The sequence below is a fragment of the Callionymus lyra genome, chromosome 12 (genome assembly GCF_982586985.1).
Source record: "Callionymus lyra chromosome 12, fCalLyr1.hap1.1, whole genome shotgun sequence".
Classification (NCBI taxonomy): domain Eukaryota; kingdom Metazoa; phylum Chordata; class Actinopteri; order Syngnathiformes; family Callionymidae; genus Callionymus; species Callionymus lyra.
In genome coordinates, this window is record NC_141829.1 from 17,537,468 (window position 1) to 17,561,993 (window position 24,526).

At 45.7% G+C, this 24,526-nt stretch overlaps 1 protein-coding gene across 1 annotated transcript; it reads right to left on the reverse strand.

The window, feature by feature from the left end:
* Positions 1 to 3,614: 3,614 nt before the first annotated feature.
* Positions 3,615 to 24,469, reverse strand: LOC148068496 (titin-like). The gene is made up of 31 exons (XM_087804801.1): positions 24,336 to 24,469; positions 24,054 to 24,113; positions 23,728 to 23,986; positions 23,586 to 23,655; positions 23,328 to 23,519; positions 21,975 to 22,117; positions 21,766 to 21,914; positions 21,460 to 21,684; positions 21,123 to 21,364; positions 20,815 to 21,047; positions 20,588 to 20,752; positions 20,346 to 20,514; positions 18,584 to 20,280; positions 18,236 to 18,517; positions 17,862 to 18,128; positions 17,520 to 17,792; positions 17,186 to 17,449; positions 16,854 to 17,114; positions 16,517 to 16,777; positions 16,175 to 16,438; positions 15,846 to 16,106; positions 15,522 to 15,782; positions 15,193 to 15,453; positions 14,643 to 14,787; positions 14,413 to 14,581; positions 14,118 to 14,349; positions 13,717 to 14,001; positions 13,183 to 13,308; positions 12,915 to 13,103; positions 11,589 to 11,639; positions 3,615 to 10,844 (listed from the first exon to the last, which is right to left on the reverse strand). Exons 1-31 carry the CDS (start codon positions 24,465 to 24,467, stop codon positions 3,757 to 3,759), a joined length of 14,676 nt encoding a protein of 4,891 aa, XP_087660927.1. The 5' UTR covers positions 24,468 to 24,469; the 3' UTR covers positions 3,615 to 3,756.
* Positions 24,470 to 24,526: the final 57 nt, after the last annotated feature.

Genomic DNA, 24,526 nt, shown 5'->3' on the forward strand with positions numbered 1-24,526 from the left:
ACAGCAAAGTCCTGCTCTGCTGCCTCCAGAAGGGAACTACTCTCAGTGGAGATCTCTTTCTCTTCAACCAGAGTGGGCTCGGCAAGGACTTTTGGCTCAACAGCAGTACTACAGGCATGTTTTTCCACAGCAGGGAGAAATTCAGTGTGACCAGCCTCTAACGATTCACTCTCAGACACACTGGTGACATGAATCTCATTCCAGCGATCTTCCTTCTGAACCATTGCCCGCTGCTGCTTGACATCAGTGGTCACTGGTGTTTCTTTGGGCAACTCCATGGGTTGAAAAGAGAGCTGCAGGACTTTGTGGGGTCTAGGTTCAGTTTTTAGCTGAGACTGCATGCCAGCAACCGATAAATCCAGCTTGGAATGATAGTCTGCTAAGATTTCTTGCCTCTCTTCAGATATGGCCGCATGGTTTCTGACTTTCTCAGCTTTCTGTAATGCTGTATGCTGCCCCGGCTTATCCACAGAAAGAGAACCCTCTTTAGGTAAAGCTTCCACAGATGCAATAGACTGAAGGTGGAGCAGAGTTAAGCCCTCTTTCTCAGGATGGAGGGTCATGGTGCTAGTTGTAGCATCAAACTCAGAGGTGTCCTCACAGATAAGTGTCCTCTGATCCTCCTGGCTAACACTTTGTAACAGTGTTGGGCTCTTTGAGGTGCCAGCATACTCTGCAGTGGGTTTCTCACATGTGAAGCTGCTCTCAGAGGGAAGGAGGTCTTGATCTGCCACAACCTGCAGATTCAACAACTGCTCCTCTTCTATCTGCGTCTTAAGTGTCTGTGCACTGTCCAGATTGGGCATCTGATTGGTCACCTCAGCTTGGATGACACATTTTTCATCTGTTGTCAGACTGAGCTTCAACATTCTGTCCCTACACAACGAAGCTGCCTCCTTGTCAAACTGCAACAGTGAAAAGGATGACTCCTTGGAAAGAGTCTGTTTAGATTCATTGAGTGGGGTCAAGAAGAGGCGGGGCCGCTCTTTCATTTCCACAGATTTGAGAGCTGGAGCAGTGGTGGCTTCATCTGTGTGTCCCTCCTCAAGCTCGTATGTTTCGTCAGACTGAGCGGAGTAGAGAATCTTGACCCCCTCCTTAACTCTATAACTTTGTTCTAGCTGGGATTTGGGAATGTCCTCAGACTGCTCTTTTAACATTGACAGCGGTGACTCGACTTGATGGCCACTGACGAGCTGCTTCGGTTCTGCCTTGGGCTTCACAGAAATAGACTCTCTGCCGGCCAAATGGTCATCACAGACCCTGGAAAGAGGGATGAGGTCCTCGGCTACTGCCGATTTGACCTTTGACTTCCTTTCATTTAATGCCTGGAGTTTAATTACCTCAGGGCTCATTATACGGTCGCAGTGCTGCTCAGTAAGGTCCTGGCTTTCTTCTACAGAGGAAGTAAAAGCTGCAATGTGGAGCTGCTTGGCAGGAATAACAGATACCTGCAGGGGCTGGGTTGGTACTGCAGACACTCGCTCTTCAACCTCAAGAGTCTGGAGCACGGCTGCCTGATGGGTCAACTGCTCCCTCTGATATTTGGCGGCAGAGATGTCCAGCTCTGTGAATGGCCCCACATGCTCACTAGGAATTATCTGCCTATCCTCTGTTCCGATGGTGTAAACCATCTGATCTGAAGAAGCCACATCCTGACCCGGCAGGGTGACCTGGTAGAGACGAGACTCGGTGGCCTGTTCTGTCACAGACACTTTGTAACCTTTCTTCTGCATCACTGTCAGCTGCTCCTGTTTGTGAAGCACAGAGACCACTTGCTTTGAAACGACCAGTTCCGTGCTGCAGGACGCCTCTCCAAAGTTATTGGAAGCCATGCAGGTATAAAGGCCGACGTCATCTTGCGTGACATTTTTGATGGAGATGGAGCCAGAGCCGTCAAGGTTCGTAATTATAACAAACTTTTGGCTGGACTGAATCTGTAAAGCCCCCTTGAACCATTTAACATCTGGTAATGGCTCACCCATGGCTTGGTATGTGAACAACGCCTCTGCCCCTTCAGCACAGCTAACAGGTTGAATTTGAATTATGAATGTCGGAGGCTGACCACTGATCTTGAACATTTTCTCTACCCACTTCTCAGCGTGACTCACATCTGGCCGTTTGACCTCTAGGTAGGAGGTGCACGTGGTCTGACCAAACCGGTTGGTGGCAGTACAAGAATACTCACCCTCATACTCAGTTGTCACACTCATGATCACTAATGAGTACTCTTCCTTCTCCTCAATAAACTTATACGTTGAGGAACTTTTGAGAACTTTCCCGTTGTGGGACCACTTAACCGATGGCTTTGGTATACCAGATATTTTCACTGTGAGCTGCGCCCTTTCGCCAACACTCACGACCAAGGGGGTGAGCTGACTGACAAAAATTGGCTTCTCTTTTTTCTTCTCTAAAGTTGAAGAGAAGCGTTTGGGCTCTGGTTTGAGTTCAAGTGTTTTGGTTTTTTGAGGTAATTTGACACCAGTGAAGTAGGTCTCCTCCTGCTCCTCCACTGTGGTGATGGTGGAACTAAGCGTCTCTGCTGGAAAAAGAAGAGATTGTTCTTTTAGGTTAACAGGAATGTCCAGGTGGCAGCTATGGATGGGGTCAAGTAGGTTAGGTAATCCTCTGGATCCAGTACAGTTCTGTTTTAAAGAGCTTTGGTTCATGTCTGCAGACAAATATGGTTTTGTTTTTCACCAAGAATCAAAGAGCAGTTTAACAGTTCTTGTTTCTCATAGACAGATTCATCAAAGATCTTTTTAATTAGTCGGAATCTGAACCAGTGTGTTTTTTTTTACCTAAACTCAGGAATGTTACTGAGCTAGTTTGGTGAGTATTTAAGCTAGGGCCTGTCTGCAGCCCAACAGATTCCATTTTCCAAGTTCGTAAAGGTCTGCCCTACAAACTATTGCAGTCTCAGGTTAACATGTGAATTCAATGTTCTATTAATATTAAATAAGCAATAAATACAGTTCTGTAATTAAAAAATAGAAAGATTACTCTCCTCTATACAGGTAAAGTTTGTTGTGGCCTGGTCACATTTTCAATAAGTATCTTACCAGTGTAAAGATTTGAATTTGGTTAATGCAAGATATAGATACATACATTTAACCCTTTGACTCTCTAAACAAATTTGTTTTTCGTATCTCTTGTGTTGTCTCTGGGGCAAGGTGAACAACGTGAGATAACACAAGGGTTAAAGAAAGAAAAATAGTGTATTAAAAAGACTTAGGATTGCAAATATAACAATATATATTATGATAACAAAGCCTTTTGAGACAAAAAAGGCTCACAGTTACCAACCCCACACTAACAAAATATGATCAGCAAAAAAAAAAGGTTGCACTAAGGACTACTAAAAGTCTGCTTTTGTAAATCAGTCCATTGAGCCAAAATAGCTCAAACACATAAGCTTCATAGTCGATCAAGTTTGAGACCAAAGATTCTAAAGGATGATGATAGATGAAGATGATAGAAAAGGGACAAGAGGAGGTGAAGAAGAAACCAGATTTTATTCTAAAGACAAACTATGTACAAGACATTTCAAGTAAAAATAGTTTACAGCAAACAACAAAAAGCTCAAACATATTGAAGGTCTTCTTTGTGTACTTTTTTTGTATCTGTTTATTTATCAGGAGACTCTAGGAAATATCAAAACATACAAAACAATAAATAATTAAGTTATGACTACAATATTTTCACCACAATTCTAACCCACAAATGACATCTTCGCTGAGAAGTGAATCGTAACTTCTAGAACACTTTGAGCAGCGCGGTGGTTCGCACGCAGCCAGCTGTGTTTTCAATAACGCATGTGTACTCGCCGGCATCGCACAGGGTCACATTTGTCAAGAGCAAGTTAAAGTGACCTGGAGTTTTCTCCTGGATGATGCAGCGGCCGTCAGTTACTCGCTCTCCATCTTTGAGCCAATCTGCGCTCGGATTAGGTTTACCGCTAACAAGACACTGGAGGATGACGGGTGTTCCTACAGCTGCCGTTATATCGGTGAGAGGGATGACTAGTCTAGGAGCTGTCTCTGTGACTTGGAAGTGAAAGCTGCAACTCTTAGATGATTTCCCTTTAAACTCCACCTTCTCGTCTTTGGCAGGCTCTGCAAACACGTCAAAGTTTATGCTCACATATTTTTCCCCCTGTTGACTAATCTCCTTTTCAGATTTGGCTACAAGCCTGACCGCCCGCTGGGATTCATCAGCCTCTTGCCCAAACTCAAACTCCAGCTCAATTTCAGAAAGCTGCTCGCCGTCACAAGATGCATTTCCAACCATGAGGTCAAACTTCTGTGGTTGAACTTTAGCACTGCCCAAGGATACAGCGGTGAGCTCATGGCCTCTGGTCTTGCTAGTAAAGGCCTTTGCGCTCAACACAACTAATGACGCTCGACACAGAGTCTCACCAACTACATTGATGGCCCTGCAGGTGTACACACTACTGTCTTGTACGGTCACCCTACTGATATTAAGAAAATGGTTTTCACCATCAGATGACAGCTGATACTTTTTGTTGTTATGTGGAATCTTACTGTCACCTTTGAACCAAGAGATCACAGGAGGTGGTAAACCCATTAAGGCACATTCAAACATGACCATAGTTCCCTCAGCTGCCTCCATGTCACAAATGGGATTGATAAAACGGGGCGGCATCTCTGTCATCTCAAATGCCATTTTCAGATCTTCATGTTCCTGTGTAACAAAGTCAATGGCAGCATCTTCATAAATGCTAGGCAAAACTTTTAGAGATACAATCATGCTCTTGTTGTCATCTGTGTATTCAGGGATGGTAATTATCTTAATCTGTTTCTCAAACTCTTTCACGTCACTCTCATCCAACTCCACTTCCAACAGAATCTCCTGAGGAGACGGAGATCGAGAAGAATCACATTCTTCCACGTCAAACTCCATCACATGCTGGTGGGTGACAGCAGGGGGAGCAACCATGTACCTTACATCCTGGGAAACCACAATGACCAAAGCAACACTCCTGGCCTCCCCGACAGAGTTGATAGCCTCGCAAATGTATTCACCCTGGTCCGCTTTCCTCATGTGGTTGATGTTCAAATAGATACAATCTCCTTCTCGCTCTATCTTAACTCTGTCGTCCTCGACAAGATGCCTTTTGTTGCAGAACCATTTTATCTCAGGGGATGGGAGGCCAAAAACCTCAGCATTAAATGTCAATTTCTCATTTTCAAAGATTCTTCTTTTGATTAGAGGTTTTAGGAAGGCAGGGGGGATGCCCTGGCCTACTTTTTCGAGGATTCCGACACTTGGTGACTCTCTGGCTGTTGATTCTATTTTGTAGTCAGATATTTGAAAAGAAGCAGTTCCAGCATCTTCGTCAGTGAGAGGTGTTAGAAACTCAACTGGCGAGAAGAAATGTTCAGCTGAGTCTCCAGTTGTTGACCTCTTTTGTTCAAAATGATCTAAGGCAAACTCCTCAGGGGTTTCATAGCCTACAGGCGTACCAGAACTTGGAGTGGTGAATGACAACAGGGATTTTGAAGAGTCGAAAGACTCTGCAGTGGGCTTTGAGATCCCCGTTGATAGCCCAGGGGTGTAGAACCTCTCAGCAATATCTGAGAGCTCTTCGCTTGCATGGCTGGCTACTTCTATAGACATTTCAGACTCAGGGGACAAAGATCTTCCCCATTCTGCTGGAGGATTGTAGTAGTCGTAGACAGCATCAAACGTGACCTCCTCCTCATTACAGCCAATCATTGCATTTGTATCCTCTGTAATTGCGCCAAAATCAAGGTTTTCACAGACTGGGTCTTCCTGGGAAACATTTGATGTCAAGGTGATCACTTGAACATCTTGTTTGACTGCAGCAGGTGTTCGTTCCTTTTCACTCAGTTTCTGTGTCAGTTCATCTGGAACAGAAGTGTTCGGTTCTGGCAAACTCAGGAAGATTCCGCTGTCCATGGAAAGTTCTGGAACTTCAACAACAAAAGACTTTGACTGTAAAGCACTCCCCTCAACTGATTTGTGGCAATTCTCCCTTATTGCCTCTTCTAGAGGTTTGGACTGGCATTCTTGGTTGGTGTGATGTAGGATATCATTTTTAGCTTCATCAACACTATGTAAATTCAAAGGGAACATTTCAATTGCATTTTCTTTCTTGTGTTTAACAGCTTCTGTAGAGATTCCTCTTCTTTCATCTCCTGTAGTCTTCATTTGTGAATTATCAGGCTGAAAGGAAAAGAAGCTGCTGGTTCTCTCAACTTGCCTAATAGATTCTTCAAAAACCTTCACTTCATCATCAATCTGTTCAGAGACTTCAGTCTGTGAAGACGATTCGGTCTCTGTGCAGATTGGTTTCTGCAGAGATGGTAAAGTACCAGAAAATTCTGCTGACACCTTTTTGTCCACACACTCTAGAAGAAACGGTTTCATTGTATCCGCTTCAAGAACATTATGGAAGGAATCTTTTTCTAATGAGAGACTGGATGACGTTGACTGGAGTTCTGTTTGAAATACTACAGAATCAGAGGTGCCTGGGTTCCCCAATATCTGTGTTTCCAGAACAACATCAACTCCTGCAGATGGGAATTCCAGTTGAGGGATTTTCATCTGGTGAGAGTCTGGACCAGTGATGAAATCAGGAATGTACTCCTTAGGGAAATTAGTATGCTCATCATGTGGCGCCTCAGTTTCAGATGACACCAGTGGGTCTGACTCAAATGCTTGTTTGATCATAGACACTTTCATCTGCGATGCTGATGTCTGCAAGCCGCAGCCAGATATCAACAGCGCTTCTTGAGGATGCGTCAAGTCATTTCGTGGTTCCTGTGTAGGTTTGAGGGCATAATCTTTCACAGACATACAACAGACACTAACAGCCTCTCCATGTTTATTTCTGGCAAGGCATTTGTAGATGCCAGAGTCCGTCTGTGAGAATCTGTCTATATGGAGTCTTATGTCTTCATTATCTGCATTGAGTAAGTACTTCCCTGTTGATATGTCTAGAGGCACTTCGTCACGATACCATGTTACATCTGCCAACGGATCGCTTTTAATTTTACATGTTAGAACAGCTGTTTGACCCACTGAGCAAGAAAGGTTTTGGAGTTCACTGATTAAAAGAGGAGCGCTGCCCTCTTTCGAGAAAGTGAATTTATGTTTTAGAGTTTGTGAGGTTGGGTCATCCTTTGGCTCTGGATAAGTATTTTCCATTAATGGTTTAAGTTGGTCAAAACTGTCATCAGTCAACACAGGAACAGGAGTAGCAGCAGTAATTCTGATTTCTACAGGTAACAAGTTGGACAGTTCATCAGAGCGGTGTCTTTGGATCTTCACATCAGGTACTTGCAGTGTTGCCAGTCCACTTCCACTGTGAGACAGGGGGTTCCTCTCTTCAGGGCCTAGGCCGATATTTGTTATCTGTTCAATTCTGTCTTTGCTTTCATCCAAGACGTCGATACAAGCACTGCTTATGCACTTGCCATGTTTGTTGGACACAACACACTCGTATGTACCCTTGTGGTCCATGGTCGGATAGAAGATGACGAGCTTCGCTGTGGTACCTTTGCAGATAAGATCATAGTCGGGGTTCTGCTCTAATGCGAGCCCGTCTTTTAGCCAGAGGACTTTTGGCTGCGGTTCCCCTTCAAATTGACAATCCAGCTCTGTCATTTTACCAATCTCCACCTTTACAGAGGAAATGTCTCTGGTGAATTGAGGAGCACTAGCACTGGACTCCGGCAATTCTTGCTTGAACTTGTCGATTCTGCCTTCGTCCTTCAAACTCCCTTCTCTGACTACTGTGTACTGGTTCTCACTGCTCATTGTGTCTGCAGTAAAATGGAGGTTTGTGACAAGAGTTTCATCGTCCTCCAAGCTAGCATACTCCTCCAAAGACTGGCCGCAAATTCTTCTTAATGTTGATTGTTTCACTGCCTGACAACCGAACTCCAAGTGAGAAGAGGCCGAATCTCCCCCAACCTTAAGTGTGTTTGTAAGACTTGAGAGAGGGCATCTTTCAGCTGTGGAACCAGAAGAAATTAATACCTTTTCAGAACCAGTGGTGAGCTCTACATGTATTTCTTCAGCGACAACAGTGCTGTTCTCTGGGGGGCCCGGATAAGAGTCATTCAGAGTGGCACGCTCTTCATAAAAACCCTTTTCAACTGTAAAAACAGGTGGCGCTCTAAGGTCTGATGGTCTGACAGTAGGGTAGAGTGCCCACTCAGGCTCCAGTTCACCTTCTTCCTCATGTTTATTGATAACTGATTCACATTTTGGGATGCGCTGTGCCACAGCCTCCTCTTCACACCCCATGTGTGGATTGTCTCCCTGCATCCTGGTTTCAGCCGTATCTTTGCTTGACATCCCAGTAGAAATCCAAGAAGAGTTCTCTTTTTCTAGATCCTGGCAACTAATAGTAGGTGTCTGGTCCAAAATGAACTTCTCATGACTGGTTCCCATTTGAGCATTTGTCTTCTTATTGTCTTCATGTTGACATAACGGTCCATCTGGTGAGTCTGCAACCAAGGCAACATTTTCCTTCAGTGGGATAAAGACAGTGCTCAGTCTGGATCTTGGCTCTTCGGCTCCATCTTGTTCCATCAGAATATTCTGTTGCCATTTCATGATGCGCTGTGTCAGTTCCTCTTCTTCGCTTAATAACGGCTCGTTCTTCAGCTCAGAGATGTTTTCTCTTGACAATTGACGTTCGTTTAATTCTTTTTGAAACAAGGTTTGTGAGGTTGGCCGGAATTCATCTTGTGAGAGTGTTTTTGAGTTTTGTTTGTCCTTTAACACTTCAGACTTGCCATAGTGCGGGGTAAAATGAAGACTTTGCCCTTTTTGACCCTTTTCAGGCACTGAAAAGATTTTAGAATTGGTTTTGCACAACACCTGCTGGACATGACTGGTTTCTGCAGCCTCTTGGTGATGAGTCTCCAGTGGTAGAGGGATACCCATTTCAGGATGAAAAGTCCCTTCTGACATTTCCATACCTTTTTGCCATTTTCTGATTCTCAGGGCCAGAAGTTTCTCCTCACATTGTTGGCGCTCTTCTTCAAGGCTCCTCTCGTATTGGGCCCTCAGACTCTCCCCCAAATGTCTCTTTGGGTCTGTCTTCTCTGACCATCTGTCATCAACAGTTTCAGATAGGGAGCTCGCTTTAGCATTTGATGGAGGAGATATCCGAGCAGTTGGTTGACTTGGATGTGGTTTCGGAGATGGTGGAGCCTCCAGTTTCTCCCATTCTACCTCCTCATGTTGCTTCATCTGGTCCTCATGCAAGGTCTGGGAGAAAGCGAGTTGATTAGGGAATAGAGAATCTGCTGGAAGTACAGGGTCAGGATGGAGACTTCCTCCTTCAGACAATTGATTCCCTTTCTGCATTTTAATGATCCTGCGAGCCAAAGGTTTGTCCTCCCACTCCCTCCTTTTATCATCTAGACTCTTCTTATCCAAACCATCATCTGGAAACCTCTGAGTATTTGTCATGGCATGTTCTTCAACCAGACTGAGGCTGCCCTGCTCAGGTTTCACTTTGTCAACTTCTGCCGAGACAAATATGATGTCTCTTGTGTGTCTGGTAATTTCTGGGAAGGTCAAGGAGGGGTCAATCACAACATTGACAGAGTCATTCAGCTCTCTAAGTGGGACATTAAAGGTGTCTTGACATTTATCCTCCAGTGTCGCTGACAGCCGTTTAGTGGATCTGTTGTCTATGTGTGACTTGGTGGGGTCAATTAACTCACCTTTCATGATCTTAATGGCCCTGGCTCTGGATTGAGGCTCAAATGTATGCCTGACCCCAGGCTTATGCAGCTCTTGACCCACAGATTTACTTTCATTAAAACTGTGTGGCTGTTCAACATGTTGGATTTCAGGGGCAGTCTTAGTTTTGACCTTATCTACAAAATCTGCATAGCTTGATTCACTGGCGACGGACTCCAAGTCAAACTCAGAGGATGACATTGTAGAAATGGAGAGCCTTTTCTTTTGTTTGACGGCTCTCTGGAGCGTGCTGAGTTTAGTTCTTACCTCATTGTGGAGACTCTCTGTGTCACTGAATCTCTCACTGTACCTGTCACTGCACCTGTCACTGAATTTGTCACTGAAACGTGCACCAGTGTGCCGGTCGAGGTAAATGTCACTGAATCGGTCATTGAAGCGCTCTGAGCAGTCGAACATAGGCGGCGGGGACGGGGCTCTCTCAGATGCCGTTTCTAAACATTTGGACTCCTTCTTAGACTCTTTCTCCTGCAGGAGGTTTCCTGAGCTGAAATAGACAGTGCGCACTAGTGAGCGTGATCGTCCCTGACGAACTTTGGACTTTTTGTCAAATGGAGAGCCTACACACCGGAGGTCTACCCGGATCTTCCTCTCCTTCCTCTGCGCAACCAACATGTCACCACAATCACTGCCCATGACAGAGCCCCTAACTAAGCTCAAGGAGTTGGCCGATTGTTCATCACGCAACAGCACCAAGAGCGATGCTGTTGACTCTGCAGAGCCCTCAGAATTAATTGCCATTACCTTATAACTACCTGCATCCTTCTCAGTGACATTCTGAAAAGACAAGGTGGAGATGTGCACATGCATGTCACTGACAGAGCTAACTCTGCGTCTACATTCTTTTGCGATAGTTCGGTTGTTATGGAACCACAGCACAGTTGGAAGAGGGTAAGCAACAAGTTCACATTTCAGTTCAACAGGTTCTCCCTCCAGAACATTCTTAATTTTGAGCTTCTTTGTAAATGAGGGCTTAAGGTTCTCCACTATTTCCGCTCCGTCCTGACCAAGAACATCCTCGGTTCTCAACTGACAAGCTTCAGTGAGATCAGCTTTGCCAGCGCGGAGGAAGACGTCTGTAGAGAGATAGAGGAGATCAGGATGTCTGTGCCAGATAAAGCTGAGGAATATTAATGTCATGCTGCAAACACAAGCAAAGAAATAATGTCACTCACCATATTTGTTCGAATAAACGCAAGAGTTGACTTTTCTAAATCTGCAGGATGTTTTGATCTTCATCTGTGGATGCTTCTTCAAGACACGCGTTATCATTATTTTGTTGGAACCCAAATGACCTGCCGACATCTCTGACCTGACTTGCAGATTACAGAATTGCGGAATAAACGCCCTTCCTATCTAACTAATGAGTACTCCATGTCAGCTGGAGTTCTAGAGTGGGTGAGGAGGCGTTTATTCGAACTAATATAGTAACTGGTGTTATTTGGGTGCACACAGGAGGCTCAGCCCCCTTCTGCAAGCCAGGCTCAGAGTGTTGCAGGACATATCTTTTAAAATTGCCTTCAGACCTGCAAGCTTTAAAAGATAGAAGTCCTGCTCTAACAGTTCTTCATGCCCACAGAGAACCAATGGTTGGATGCAAACCAAAAGTGAGGTGAGCAAGTTCTGCTAGGTTCTTCTTGGAACAGCTCAGCATTTGGGAGGAAAAGAAGGAAGTTAAACACATGCAGCAGCACAGTCATGTAGAAAGGCAATCCCACTGGACACAAACAGTCTAGTCCGTATAATTGTGTCAAACTGCCCATTCTCCTATTGACATGGCAGATCCCCAGCTAAACCCAACTTTTCAACACATGACTGACCTTTGACATGCTGCTCCATCGTGGTTTGGATCTGCTTGATGACCTGCGTCTCTGTGAAGAAAAGAGAGCTCACGTAAGCTTTACTGAGCTGTCAATGGGCTAAAAAAGTCCTGGAGGAGAAAAAAAAAAGACCATAGACGAATGCCACTCAGAGGCTGCTGGACGCCAAATGCAAAGGACTTGATTAAAAAGTTGGTGAAGGAAGTGATGAAGAGGCGACAAATGATGCAAAGATGAAGGTAGAAGCTGGTGGGGGGTTGATGAGGAAGGTGGCAAAAGAGGTGACGAAGAAGCTGATGGTGAAGGAGGTAGGCAGTTCAACAAGGATGGTAGGCCATGAACAAGGAAACAAAAGTAGAGATTTGCTGGATATGGGTGTATGTAGGAGACCAAGGGGGTGTGTAGTGATGGGATACTAAAGAGATTAGTTAGTTTAAGCTTTTCCAGATGTGATGGAAGATTATGACATCTCAGGAGTCACCAGTTACCTTCTTGGTCTCTGGTGATGCCCAGCATTGCCGAGCACAATGCCTCTCCAGTGGGACTGACAGCCCGACAGGTGTATCTGCCAGCATGCTCAGGAAAAGTGTCAACGATGATGAGGGTGGCCGTGTCTGTTGCGTCATCAAAGTGAAACACCACATTCTTTGTGGGTTTTATTGGCTGGTTGTTGTGGAACCAGCTGACTTGGGGTTTGGGTTGGCCAGAAACAATTGCAAAGAAGCGAGCCACCTCGCCATGAATGACCACACAGCTCCTGATTGGCTGCAGGAAAACAGGTTTTTGTCCAATGGAGGGTTCCAGAGAAGTGGACTTGCTACTGAAAACAGGCAGCTGAGACTCGGAGCAAATCTTGCCTGAAAGAAGCACGACTTTGTTTGAGATGTACAGTCCCAGACTCATTTTTGTCAATAAAAGAAAAGAAGAAGGGCTCCAGGGATGAAGGGTAATGTTAAGTGGTGTGAAAGTGTCGCAGTGAGAAATAAGTAAATGAGATAAATCAAAGATGAGAATATGTAACTTTAAATGGAAAGAAAGTCAAAAGAAAAGGAAACAAGGACTGAAGTGAAGGGAAGGATAGCTGAAAGATTCATTCAAGAAACTGGGAAATGAACCAGTAGAAGAATAAAGAATAAAGAATAAAAGACGGCAAATAAATTAAGGCAATGCAATTGTGAATAAGATGATACGGGAAGGATTCCATAAAGGGAAAATGGAGTAATTGATCTGAAAACCATGAATGGAAAGATGAGAAGTGAGTAGAACCACGAGAGAGAAGAGCATGTTAGAGGTGGAGGGAAGGAGAGAAGGATTATGTGGACTTACCATCCAGAGTGAGCTTGGCAGAACAGCGGGTGGTTCCAGCCGCATTGGTGGCAACGCACGAGTACTGGCCCTGGTCCTCCTGGTAGACTCTGGAGATCTCCAGCAGGCAGCAGTCATCAAATTGAGACATCCGGAAAAAGTCAGACTGCTTGATCTCCTTCTGTTTGTGTAACCAACTGATCTCCACATCTGAGAGAGAAAACCTCTGTTGCTCCTGTGTCTTGATCAAGTTCTGACCTGGATTCAGGTACAGGATGGGTCAACTCACCATCACCACGGATGCGACACTGGAAACGAGCGGGTTCTCCTTCCCTGACTGAGGTTTCCACGATAGGTGTAACAACAATGGGAGGGGCTACAGCAGCCGCAGATACAGGAGAAACGACCTCAGATACTGTGACACAGAGAAGACTTGTCAACATCAGCAGAGAGCACAACTGACCTCACCCCTTAGAAAAATATCATCCTCTATTTTATGTAATCTATTAAATATCTGTCTTTGTGGAGGCTTATGTTCCATCCATGTAGGAGCAGCAGACTGTAATTAGTTTATTGCCAGTCGGAAATTGATTTTTAAAACTCATTTCCTGCTTTTGTTTGGTTGAAAGCAGAGCGTACACCCACAATTAACGTGGAGAAGACTGCTCTAAATCAACACATGTCCTTGAATCCAATCCAGTGTCCAACTGCTTATCTCACAGGGATATAAACCAACAGTTCCTTATTACATAGTCATACTTTGCCCTCTCTCAGGGTTCTTGCTGTTTCTAGTTATGAAGACATGGTGCAGTATGACGGTTACCTTCCACATTGAGTGTTGCGTTGCTTGTAGCAGTGCCACATTGGTTTTTGGCCTCACAGGTGTATGTGGCTGCATCTTCAGGGAACACCTCAATCAGCATCAGCGTATGTTCATCACCATCATGCAAGAATTTGCACTTAAAGCCTGAAGCCAGATCCTGTGAATTCTTGAACCAGGACACTTGCGGCTGTGGGACACCTTTGACCAACACAGAGAAACGGGCTGGCTGCCCTGCTTCAACTGACAGAGGCTCCATGTGGCGCAGGATCTGAGGGGGCTCAGGGACTGTGGAGAGGGCGAAAGGGGTTAATGTTGGTTCGAAGCCATGCGAAGATCCATGAATACTGTTGATCATGTTCATAGAGAGGTGAGGCTGTGAGTGACAAGTGTGTGAGACTCACTGTTTACTCTGAGGTGCATCACACTGTGGTTCTTCCCAGCAACAAAGGTGTACTCGCCAGCGTCGCTCCTGAAGGTTTCTGAGATGGTTAGGCGGTGCAGCTTCCTAATCACCACGTAGTTGAAGCGGTCCTCAACAGTAAACTGGATCTCCACACCGTTGCGCAGCCAGCGGCCCTCCACGTCATCCTCATTCACCTCAAACTCGAAGGTGGATCGGTGCTTCTCCAGAACCTAAAGATGATAACATGTGAGCTTAAAGACAGAGACAAAAGGGTTCTGATTCTAAGGACTCACTGTGATGGTACGTTCAGCAGGTTCTGAAATTCTAACATCACGACCTTCCACAATGAGCTGAGCCTTGGACATGCTGGATCCAGCGACCACTGAGAACTGTCCTGCATCTGACATGCGGACACTTTGGATCATCAGTCGATGGATGAACTTCTCTGATGATGTGATGAACCTTCAATCAAAAACAGTGTGAGCTTCCTGCACCTGGTGATCATGGGAGGGAAGCAGCATACCTATCCTCAGAGGTGTCCAACTCCTGGCCATCCTTGAGCCAGGTCACCTGCACATTCGGCTCAGAGACCTCACAATCAAACACAGCCTTCTTCTTCTCTGTGATCTTTATGTCTCGTATTTTCTTTGTGAACTCGATAAGACGAGCTGCAATAAACAAGAACATTGTTCAGCGTAATGTGCACACAATCTTTAAATCAAAGTATGTCTTTGTCTCTTTTGTCCTTCTCTTCTCCTTTCAATGTCATCACTATTGTCTATTGGTAAGGAAGCATTTTACTGTCACCCTTCTATCAGTCAATTGTACTTTCCATGATTCCACATTTTAACAACAATTCTTTTTTCCTATCCACCTCATTCACCTCATTTGATGGGACTCTTCAGTCTGGCTTTATGACAACTCTTACCTCACTGTCTCAGTTAATAAACAGACATTTGACTTTGCTAGATTAAGTCAAAGCAGTGATGCTATGTTGTCTGTCACAGAATACATTTGACTATTTGCCAGAGACACGGACAATGAGCACGAAAAACCACACAGTCAGTCATTACCTTCCACAAACAGGTTAGCGGTGGAGGCTGCAGAGCCCGACATGAACTGATATTCCCCTCCATCTCCAAAGTGTACATTACGAATGGTGAGCGAGTGAGTGAGTTGCCGGCTGCGGAACTGACACCGGTCTGAGGATTTCACCTCCACCCCATTTTTCAACCACTTGTAAGCCACGCCCTCCTGGTTGACTGTGACCTCAAAGGTGACAGTGTCACGCTCCTTAGCGTTGAGGTCCTTTAGCATGCTCGTGATCATGACCGCTGAGGGTGAACAAACAGATAATTACAGAAGGCCCTCAGGTCAGTGCCGAACCAGAGCTGGATCTTACGTGTGACGGTTAGTGTTGCAGACACGCGATCGTTTCCACAGATGAAAGTGTACTCTGCTGAGTCTTGACAGCTTGTATTCATGATCTTCAGCTGGTGAAGCTTTCCCTGAACAACGATTCGGAACTTGTCACTCATCTCGATCTCAACGCCGTCCTTCAGCCAGCTAGAGGGGACATTAAAGTGCGACACCTCACACTCGAAAGTGGCCACCTGCGTCTCAGCAACCTCAACATTAGCCAGAGGTTTGGTGACGTGCAGAGCTGGAATGGAAAGAGCGGTTAGCAGTTAGCCTATTATTGATGTTTTAGTCATATTCTTTTTACCTTCTACTGTGAGTGTGGAAACTGAGGTCAGATGACCCACCACAGCCGTGTACTCTCCAGCATTGCTGCTGTTGATGTTCTGCAGAATCAATTTGTGAGCTTTCCTCTCAGAGACGATCTTACATCTCTCACTAGGCTGCAGTTCAATGCCTCCGTGCATCCACTTTACAGGAATGTTGTCATGTGACAGGCTCAATTCGAAGGAGGCTGTGCCGTCCAACAGCGATGTCACATCCTTGGTCTTCTTGACAATCTTGATGGCTGAAATTAAGCACAAAGAGATTAGCAGATGACATGGGCTGTGATGATTTTTACTGAAAGTTACTTACTCTCCACATTAAGTCTGGCGTTTGCTGAAAGCTTTCCAAGTTTGAAGGAGTAAACACTCTCATCCTGCGTGTTACAGTTCTTAACCTTCAGAGTGTGAGTGCAGCCATCACAGCTGATCTCATACTTGTTGCTGTTCTCTAGTTCCACACCGTTCTTGATCCACTGGGATCCTTTGACGTCTGGGTGGGTGAGCTCCAGTGTGAAGACGGCTTCCTGAGTCTCTGTCAAGGTCTGGTTTCTCAGGGTCTTCTTGATCTTCACCGCTGTGGAAGAGAACAGACGTCAGGAGAGAAGACAAGAATGTTTGGGAGAAACCGTTATCTTTTGTCAGCCTCACTCACCCTCCACCCTGAGGTTGGCAGTGGTTTTAGAGTTGGCCACTTGGTAGGTGTATTCACCCACATCCTGAGGCCGAGTGATGATGATGACAAGACGTCGAACTGCTCCTGAAACTTCGCTCACCACATTCTCGTTAAAGTCCACTGGCTGTCCTTCCTTAAGCCAGCGGCCCTCTGTGGCTGCATTTGCAACTTCACATTCAAACTGTGCTGTCTGAGACTCAGCCACCGTCACATCCTGCAGGGGGCGTGTGATTGCACCACCTGATAGAAGAACAGGAATTCAGGATATTGAATAAGCCTTTTTCACTACAAACATCACTGTGCACACAAGACGTACCCGAGACACGGAGCTGAGCACTGGAGACCTTTTCACCAGCGTGGAAGCTGTACTGTCCCTCTTCATCTTTCATGGCATCACAGACAGTCAGAGAATGAATCTTGTCTTTTGACTCAAACTTGTATTTAGGTCCAGATTTCAGCTGCTGGTTCCTGAAAGTCCAGACCGGATTGATTCCAGAGTGAGAAACCTCCACACAGAAAGTAACGTTCTGCGATTCTGAGCAAACTTTGTCTTCCATGTGCTTGACGATGGTCAAATCTGAGAAGGAGAGTGATCAGTGAGACATAGTGCACAGGAGGTTCAGATGACCAGAAAAAATAAGCTCTTACATTCAACAGTCAGACTACAGCTGGAGTCCACCTTGCCGACCACCAGTTTGTAGTGTCCTTCATCTGAGGCAAAAGTTCTGGTGAAAACCAGGCGTTGCTTGGATCCTTTGGTTACTGCCTGAATCCTGTCGCTGACTGTTAACTGCTTGTCATTATGGTACCATTTTACTGAGCTGATATCCTGAGCAGAAATCTTGGCTTCCAAAACCGCCTTGGTGCCCTCAATAGATGACACGTCCTTCAGCGGTACGAGGATGTCGATGGCTGTGCAAAAGGAGTAACAGTCAGAGCACTACTCCAGCAACAGATGCATTTATAAATCAGCAAGCCTTACTCTGGACATTGAGCTTGCAAGAAGTGCTTATTTCTTGGGCCGGGACAATGAAAGAGTAGGAAGCTGCATCTTCTCTGGTGATGTTCTCAATGAGCAGCTTGTGAACAAGTTTGTCAATAACAATATGGATGCGGTCAGAGGCCGAGATGGCCAGGCCGTTCTTCATCCATGTGCCTTCCACGTTCTCCTGAGAGAAACGGACCTCGAGCTGAGCGATGTCACCCTCACAGATGGTGAGATCACTCAGTGGCTGCATCAGAGTCACAGGGCGCACTGAGGAGACATCAAAGTCAGGAGCCAGTGCATGTCATGTGATTTATAAAAAAGAAGGATTGTATTTACGTTTCATCTTCAGAGAGGCACTTGTTCTCACATCTCCACAAATGAAGGAGTATTTGCCTTGGTCCTCCCTTCTGATATCTTTGATGGAAAGGGTGTGTCTACCTCTTCGAGAAGAAATGACGTGTTTGCTACTTGCAGAAATCTCCTTGTCTCCAAAGAACCAGCTTCCCTCAGCATCCTCACGAGACAGCTCCACCTCAAACTCCCCCGCATAAGTCTCAGGAACCTCTATGCTCTCCAGCTGTTTGATAATCTCTAAGGCAGCACCTGTCCACACAGAACATTTTCAAACAATCAGAACTACACTCAACTCAAACTGTTGATCTGCCTGATTCACAGAAGTCAACATGTACCATACAAACAATCAGCATTACCTTCCACATGGAGCCTTGCAGTGCTTTGGACGTCCTCTTCTTCTAAAAGCACACATGAGTATTCTGCATCATCCTTCATGTCAATCACCAGCACAGACAGGAAATGGACCTTTCTGTCTGAGTGCATTCGATATTTGTCTCCAGAGAAGATCTGTGTTTGGTTTTTGAGCCATTTCACCTTAACAAATGGCTCACTTGTTTCACACTCAAAAGTCACCATGGTGTCCTTCTCATTGGCGTAGGTATCCTCCAGATGTTGGGTGAATGTCACTGATGCTTTAGCTGGGAAGAGTACAAAGATCTGAATATACAACACCCAACCACAGAAAATTGTCAAGAGGCAATTACCTTGCACAAGCAGGAAGGCATGGCTTGACGCTTCACCGGCAACATTCATGGCCTTGACCATGATGCTGGATGAGTCCTCTGCCATCACGTCCCTGATGACCAGCTCACAGACGTGGTCTTCAGGCCAGAACCAGTAAATGCGCTCAGTCTTCTCAAGCTGGATACCATTCATGAACCACTGGCACTCAGGCTCAGGCCGTCCCACAACTCTTAATCGGAAACGAACTTCGTCCATTGGAGCAGCGGTCTGACTTGTGATCCGTTCTATGATCTTGGGAGCCTCCATGCTGGGAGAGAGCTGGACCCTCTCTGGTTTGAATGTGGGGATGGTGATCTGTCCTTGCTCTTCCATCAACCTCCTCTCTGCTTCTTCCTTCTCCTTCAGGTGATGAAGGAGTTCCTCTTTGGTCTTCTTCAGTAGATCCTCATAGGAGTCATCTCTTCGTCGAGCCTTCATCTCCACTGCCGAGATGGACTCGTAGAAGCCTTCCTCTGTCCTTCTCTTAAACTTGCTCTTCAGCTCGTCAGTCTCTTCTGAGGTTTTCTCATGAACAACTCTTTGAGTCTTCCTCAGTTTTACAACTTCTCTGTCCTGAGAAGCCTCAGAGCTTCTCTCCGTCTTTACAACATCAAATCCAACTCTAGCTGGGTCATGTGAGATTTCTGGTGCTCGTTGTTCTGGAGCTCTGCGCAACACTGAACGGAAGTCTTCTCTCTGCTGTATTTCTAACTTAACTGTGTGCTCGGTTGTACCAAGAGGGTTGTCAGCAACCACTCTGACCTCTCCAGCGTCATATGACTTGACGTCCACAATCTCCAAATAGTAAATTCCATCATAGCGCAGACGGTACCTCTTGCTTTTACGAATGAGTTGTCCGTTAAGGTACCAGTTTACCTTAGGTGCTGGATAACCTGTGACCCTGCACCGGAATCGGGCAATGTCATTTTCTAGTACTCTGGCTGGTTCGGGACGCAAGACGATATCAGGTTTTGTTTTTTCACATTCCTCATCTGCACTGACTCCAGCAGGTCCACCTTCATGAGCCAGCCGCTCCATCTCATCAATCCTGTGAGCTCCTTTCCGTCCTTCTGGAAGTTGTGATTCCTCAACTAGGCCTTTTTCATCCTTGACAATCAGAGTGGCAGAAGTCTGGTCCACTCCAAACTTGTTTGTAGCTCTGCAAGTGATGACGCCACTGTCACGTGCATAAGCTACTTCATAGTCCAGACTACAGTACCCAAATTCATTCACCATTCGCAGCCTGTTCGCAGCTGCAAGAGGTTTGCCATCATGAAGCCATTCCACCATCATATTTGGATCTCCAATGGGAGTCAGTCGGCACTCAAAGTGAGCCGGACCAAAACGCTTCATTCTGATGGAGGTCAGCTTCTTTTTGAACAGTGGCTTCTGCTGCTTCTCCTTATCGTATAAGTCACCCTCCTCCCATTGCTCTTGGCCATAACGGAGATGAAGAGGTTCCAGCTCTGGAGCTGCAATTTCTTTGGCCTTGTAGGTTCCTTTAGTGATAATAAGTTTCTTTTCTCTTTGTGGGGCAGTAAAGTCCACCTCCACATTCACTCGGCAGCGGGTGGTGTCTCTACCAGCCTTGTTGATGGCGGTGGCTGTGTACCAGGCACTGTCTGAACCTGAGGCAGACGGGATCTGAAACTTTGCTTCCCCCTTGGTTCCGTCGATTCTAAAAAATGAAGTGATATTAGAGGCCACATTGGAGCAGGTCTAGAAGGATATCCAGATACTCACCTTATATGTGGGTGTTTGTGTGGGCCAATGATGTCACTGTTTTTCAGCCAGACTATGTCTGGCAGTGGGTTTCCAATAGCTTTGACTGCCAACTCCACAAGAGTGCCCTGTTTAACTGTGAGATTCTTCAGCTTGTCAACAAATTGAGGTCGGGTCAAACTCTCCCGAGCTGTTGAGCAAATAGCAAGATCTCCAGCTAAATAAGAGTTCAAAAAAGCAATATGATGGGGACTGTTTCATACCTTCAACGGTGAGAGTTACTGATACAGAGGACCGTCCGGCTCTGTTCTGAGCCACAACTGTCCATTCACCCATGTCCTTGGGCATGGCAGGGACAATGATCAGGGATTGGACACCATCTTCCTTTATTACAATCTTGTGTGTGTAGTCGTTCACAACTTGTTGTCCTGAAGACATGGGAGAGATAATGTCAGCAAGTTCAGGTGACGACTACAGACAATTTTCTTACCATTATGAAACCAGTATGCTTCGGGCATTGGCCTGCCAACAACCTTTAGGTCAAATCTGGCCGTCTGTCCCTCTGAGCATTTTATTGAGGAAGGCTTCATGACAAACACTGGCTTGTATAGGCGTTCCAGCTGTGCTTCGTCTGTCTCGTCTAGTCTTCTCGCTGGAGAGCGTCTAGGGGAACGACTGGAGGAACGTCCGGGTGAGCGGCTCATGGAGCGAGGAGATGTGGACCTTGGGCAGAAGCTCCATTAGACTTTTGATCAGACTTTTACCATCTATCAGCTGACAGTGACCAACGCTTTGTACCTGATCCGCTGCATAGGCGGCTGGGGTGTGAATCTCTGGGGAGTCACAACTCCAGATGGCTCAATGTAAAGTTTTCCAGAACTGACTGCATTGCCCTTCACATTAGAAACTAAGGCAGTGTAAACGCCCTCATCCTCTGGCAGGATTGTAGACAGACGCAGACTTGCTCGTCCGTCCTGAAGAACTTCCATTTGGTAACGTCCACCAGACCTAATGCGCTGGCCGTCTTTAAACCAGACAATCTGAAAGAAGTAAAGGTAATTTCAAAGGATCTCAAGTGTAACATTTCTCAAGTGGTTGCCACAACACTCAACATGCAAGTCTTGATGAGTTATACCTTTGGCAGCGGCGTGCCTGACATCTTGCAATGGAAAGTAACGCCCATTCCCTCCACAATTCTGTAGTTCTTGACAGAAGTTTCAAAGGTAGGCTGCACAGCCTGGTCGTCAGCCACAGCCATCTGCTCTCCATCCTCTGTCACCAGCTCTTGGTATGTGATCCTCATGATTCTGAGTTCAATCTCCTGGATGATTCGCACCTCAAATGCAGAAGTTAGGAATTCCTGCCGGAAGAGATGACAGGAAACGATTCAACATTTAATCTTTAGGAGAGAAGGAGGGATCTATCAGGAGTGAGGAGTTACCGTTTCAGAGACAAAGCTCATTGGGGTGATGACTTTCCTCTGTTCCTGCTCATACTGACTCACGGCCATAGATTGCTCTTGAACCACTGTTGTTGTCATTTCGGTTTTGTATGTCACATCCAGCTGCTTCATGTAGGCTTCATACTCCTCTGTGGACACACTGGCTTGTCAGAAACAAAGTTAAATGCAGGTCAACATGATAACCCTACCTTCGTCTAGTAATCCTACGGATGCTGAAACCTCTCCATGCTGATTTTTGGCAAAGATGGAGTATTCTCCGGCATCGTCTGCGAAGGTCATGGAGATCTCCAGCCTGCACTCACCACTCTCCTTCTTGTAGGCCACTTTGTATCTGAAGGTGAATCAAAAGGCGTTGGACTGCAGCCACAGCTCAGAGGCAGAAATGGAGTCTGAATTTTTGTCGGTCAAATTCTTCTCGAACCCTCAGCTCAGTTAAGATGCTGCTGTCCCAAAACAATACCTCTTTATGTGACCATGACCATGACAATGTCAGATAACGATATACCCACTCTAGCACTGAATATTTGGATGGGACTAGATTCTTTGAAGAGTTGGAGGTTAAGGTTGAGTTGTCATCTAACATGTGAACCCCTTTCACACTACCCTCCCACAGTCAAATGGTTAACTTTGTTTCTTCTCGTCTGGACTATTGTAACAGTTTGTTTTCATGTCTTAACAAGAAGGAGCTGTCTCGTCTGCAGTTGATTCAAAACTCTGCAGCGAGAATTCTGACCCGCTCAAGTAGAAGAACTCACATCTCTCCGGTCCTTAAAACTCTTCACTGGCTTCCAGTTTCTTTCAGGATCAACTTTAAAATTCTGGTTCTTACTTTCAGAGCTATTCATGGTCAGGCTCCTCCTTACATCACTGATCTGATCCAGCCTTACACCCCAGCTCGGGCAGTGAGGTCTGTGGATCAGAATCTACTTATGGTTCCACGCACACGGCTCAGGACCAGAGGAGAGAAATCTTTTCAGGCTGTTGCTCCTAAGCTTTGGAACGATCTTCCTCTCTCTTTGCGCTTGATGGAGTCTACTGACTCCTTTAAGAAACATCTTAAAACGTTTCTATTTGTTCAGGCTTTTCCTTGAATTTCTCGAACTCCTGTGTTGTTCTCAGTATTATCTTGATCTTTAAAGTATGTACTTTTTTCTTTTTTTTTTGAGTATTGTTTTGATTGTTTAAGCGCTTTGTGACCCTGGTCTCGAAAAGCGCTATATAAATAAATATTACTTACTTACTTACTTACTTACTGTCCATAGGTGTATATGTGAGGGTCTGGGTATGCACTATTGTGGATTGATTGATTGATATTAGTTCAGTATGTCCCCTGTGTGTAGGAAATAAGCAGCAGAAAGTAGATAAATGACTTATAATAATTTTCAGAAGAGAGAAGATCCTGGGTGGAACAAAACATGTGGCTAATGCTTGTAACTACACAAAACCATCCTTGGACAAGCTTGGTTCAGAGGACTCAAGACCTATGTCTTAGTTCCTGTTAATGTAGGTTTAAAAACAGTTTGAAAACAGCAGGTCAGTACCTGTATCCTGTCGTCAGAGGAACGCCGCTCTTCTTCCAAACAATGTGAGGTTTTGGGGCGCCTCCAACCTGACACTCAAAGACCACGCTGCCTCCTTCAACCAGCTTCTGAATACTGGGTTTCTTAATAAAGAAGGGAGCAGCAGCTTCGGCTGTGCTCACCTCCAGCACTGTCTGCTCCTGAATCTCCAGTCTGAAGAAAACAGACCTCAGTCACATGAAATTTGGCAAGTTAAGATGCAGCAGTATAAATACTCACGTCTTATCTTTTGTGACTTCGATGTCAGTAACGGTCATCAGCTCTTCTCTGCTCTCTATCTCCTCTGACACTAGAAGAAATAATTGTTGATCTGGATGGCTGACAACAGGATATCAAAGTAAAACATTCATGTTGCTGTTACCTTTAACAAGTAGGTAACAAGAGGTGCTGACAGTTCCGCCCTCACTGGTGGCAGTGCAGGTGAAGCGGCCACTGTCTTCAGCAAAGGCCTCACGAATGACCAGACGGGCCAGTCCATTCTCGTAGCTGACCTGGAAGTCAATTGAGCTCTCGATCTTGTAGTCCTCTCTGAACCACAGGATGACGGGAATTGGCTGACCAGTGATGTTACACTCAAGGGTAACTGATTCTCCTTCAGTCACTGTCACATTATTTAGACCCTGAACAGAGAGAGCATGTAATCCCCTGACAGAAACATTGTTATCAAAGAGAAAGCAGGGGACTTACGTTGGCCAGAGTGGGAGGAATTACAGGCTCCTGGGCTCTGGTTGGGATTGCGACCACCTCCTGAGGAGATGAACAGATAAAATTGTTATTGACCAACTCTGGAGATCACAGAGAGGACCTGTTTCACTGATTGGGCAGTGGAAGGAAAGAAGAAGGAACAAGCCCGTGCTTGTGGTGTGCTCTTTGAGTTGGGAAAAGAATGAGGGTTAGAGGAAGACAAGTGGACGTGGGTGAATGGAGGAGGAGAGTCAATCAAGGAGGTGAAATTGGGATCAGACCCACCTGAGGCTCCCAGTCCTCAAACTCCTCCTCGCTTACAGCAAAAGCCCCAGCCGAGTGTAACTCAAAATGAGTCTCCAGTCTGGAGCCTTTAAGATGCAGAGGACATGGCTCTTGATTCACTGGTAGCTCCATGGCCGCCCTGCGGGACGGACTGGGAGACTTGACTGGTTTGATGATTCTCTTGGTAGATG

What these genes read in the sequence shown, in the direction of transcription:
- LOC148068496 (XM_087804801.1), bottom strand. Translation starts at nt 24,467, where the DNA reads ATGGAGCTACCAGTGAATCAAGAGCCATGTCCTCTGCATCTTAAAGGC. An exon ending in TGCAAGGCTCCATGTGGAAG is followed by an intron (nt 18,129 to 18,235) that starts GTAATGCTGATT and finishes CTGTGTGGACAG; the next exon opens with GTGCTGCCTTAGAGATTATC. An exon ending in TGCCAAGCTCACTCTGGATG is followed by an intron (nt 11,640 to 12,914) that starts GTAAGTCCACAT and finishes TTTTCTTCACAG; the next exon opens with AGACGCAGGTCATCAAGCAG.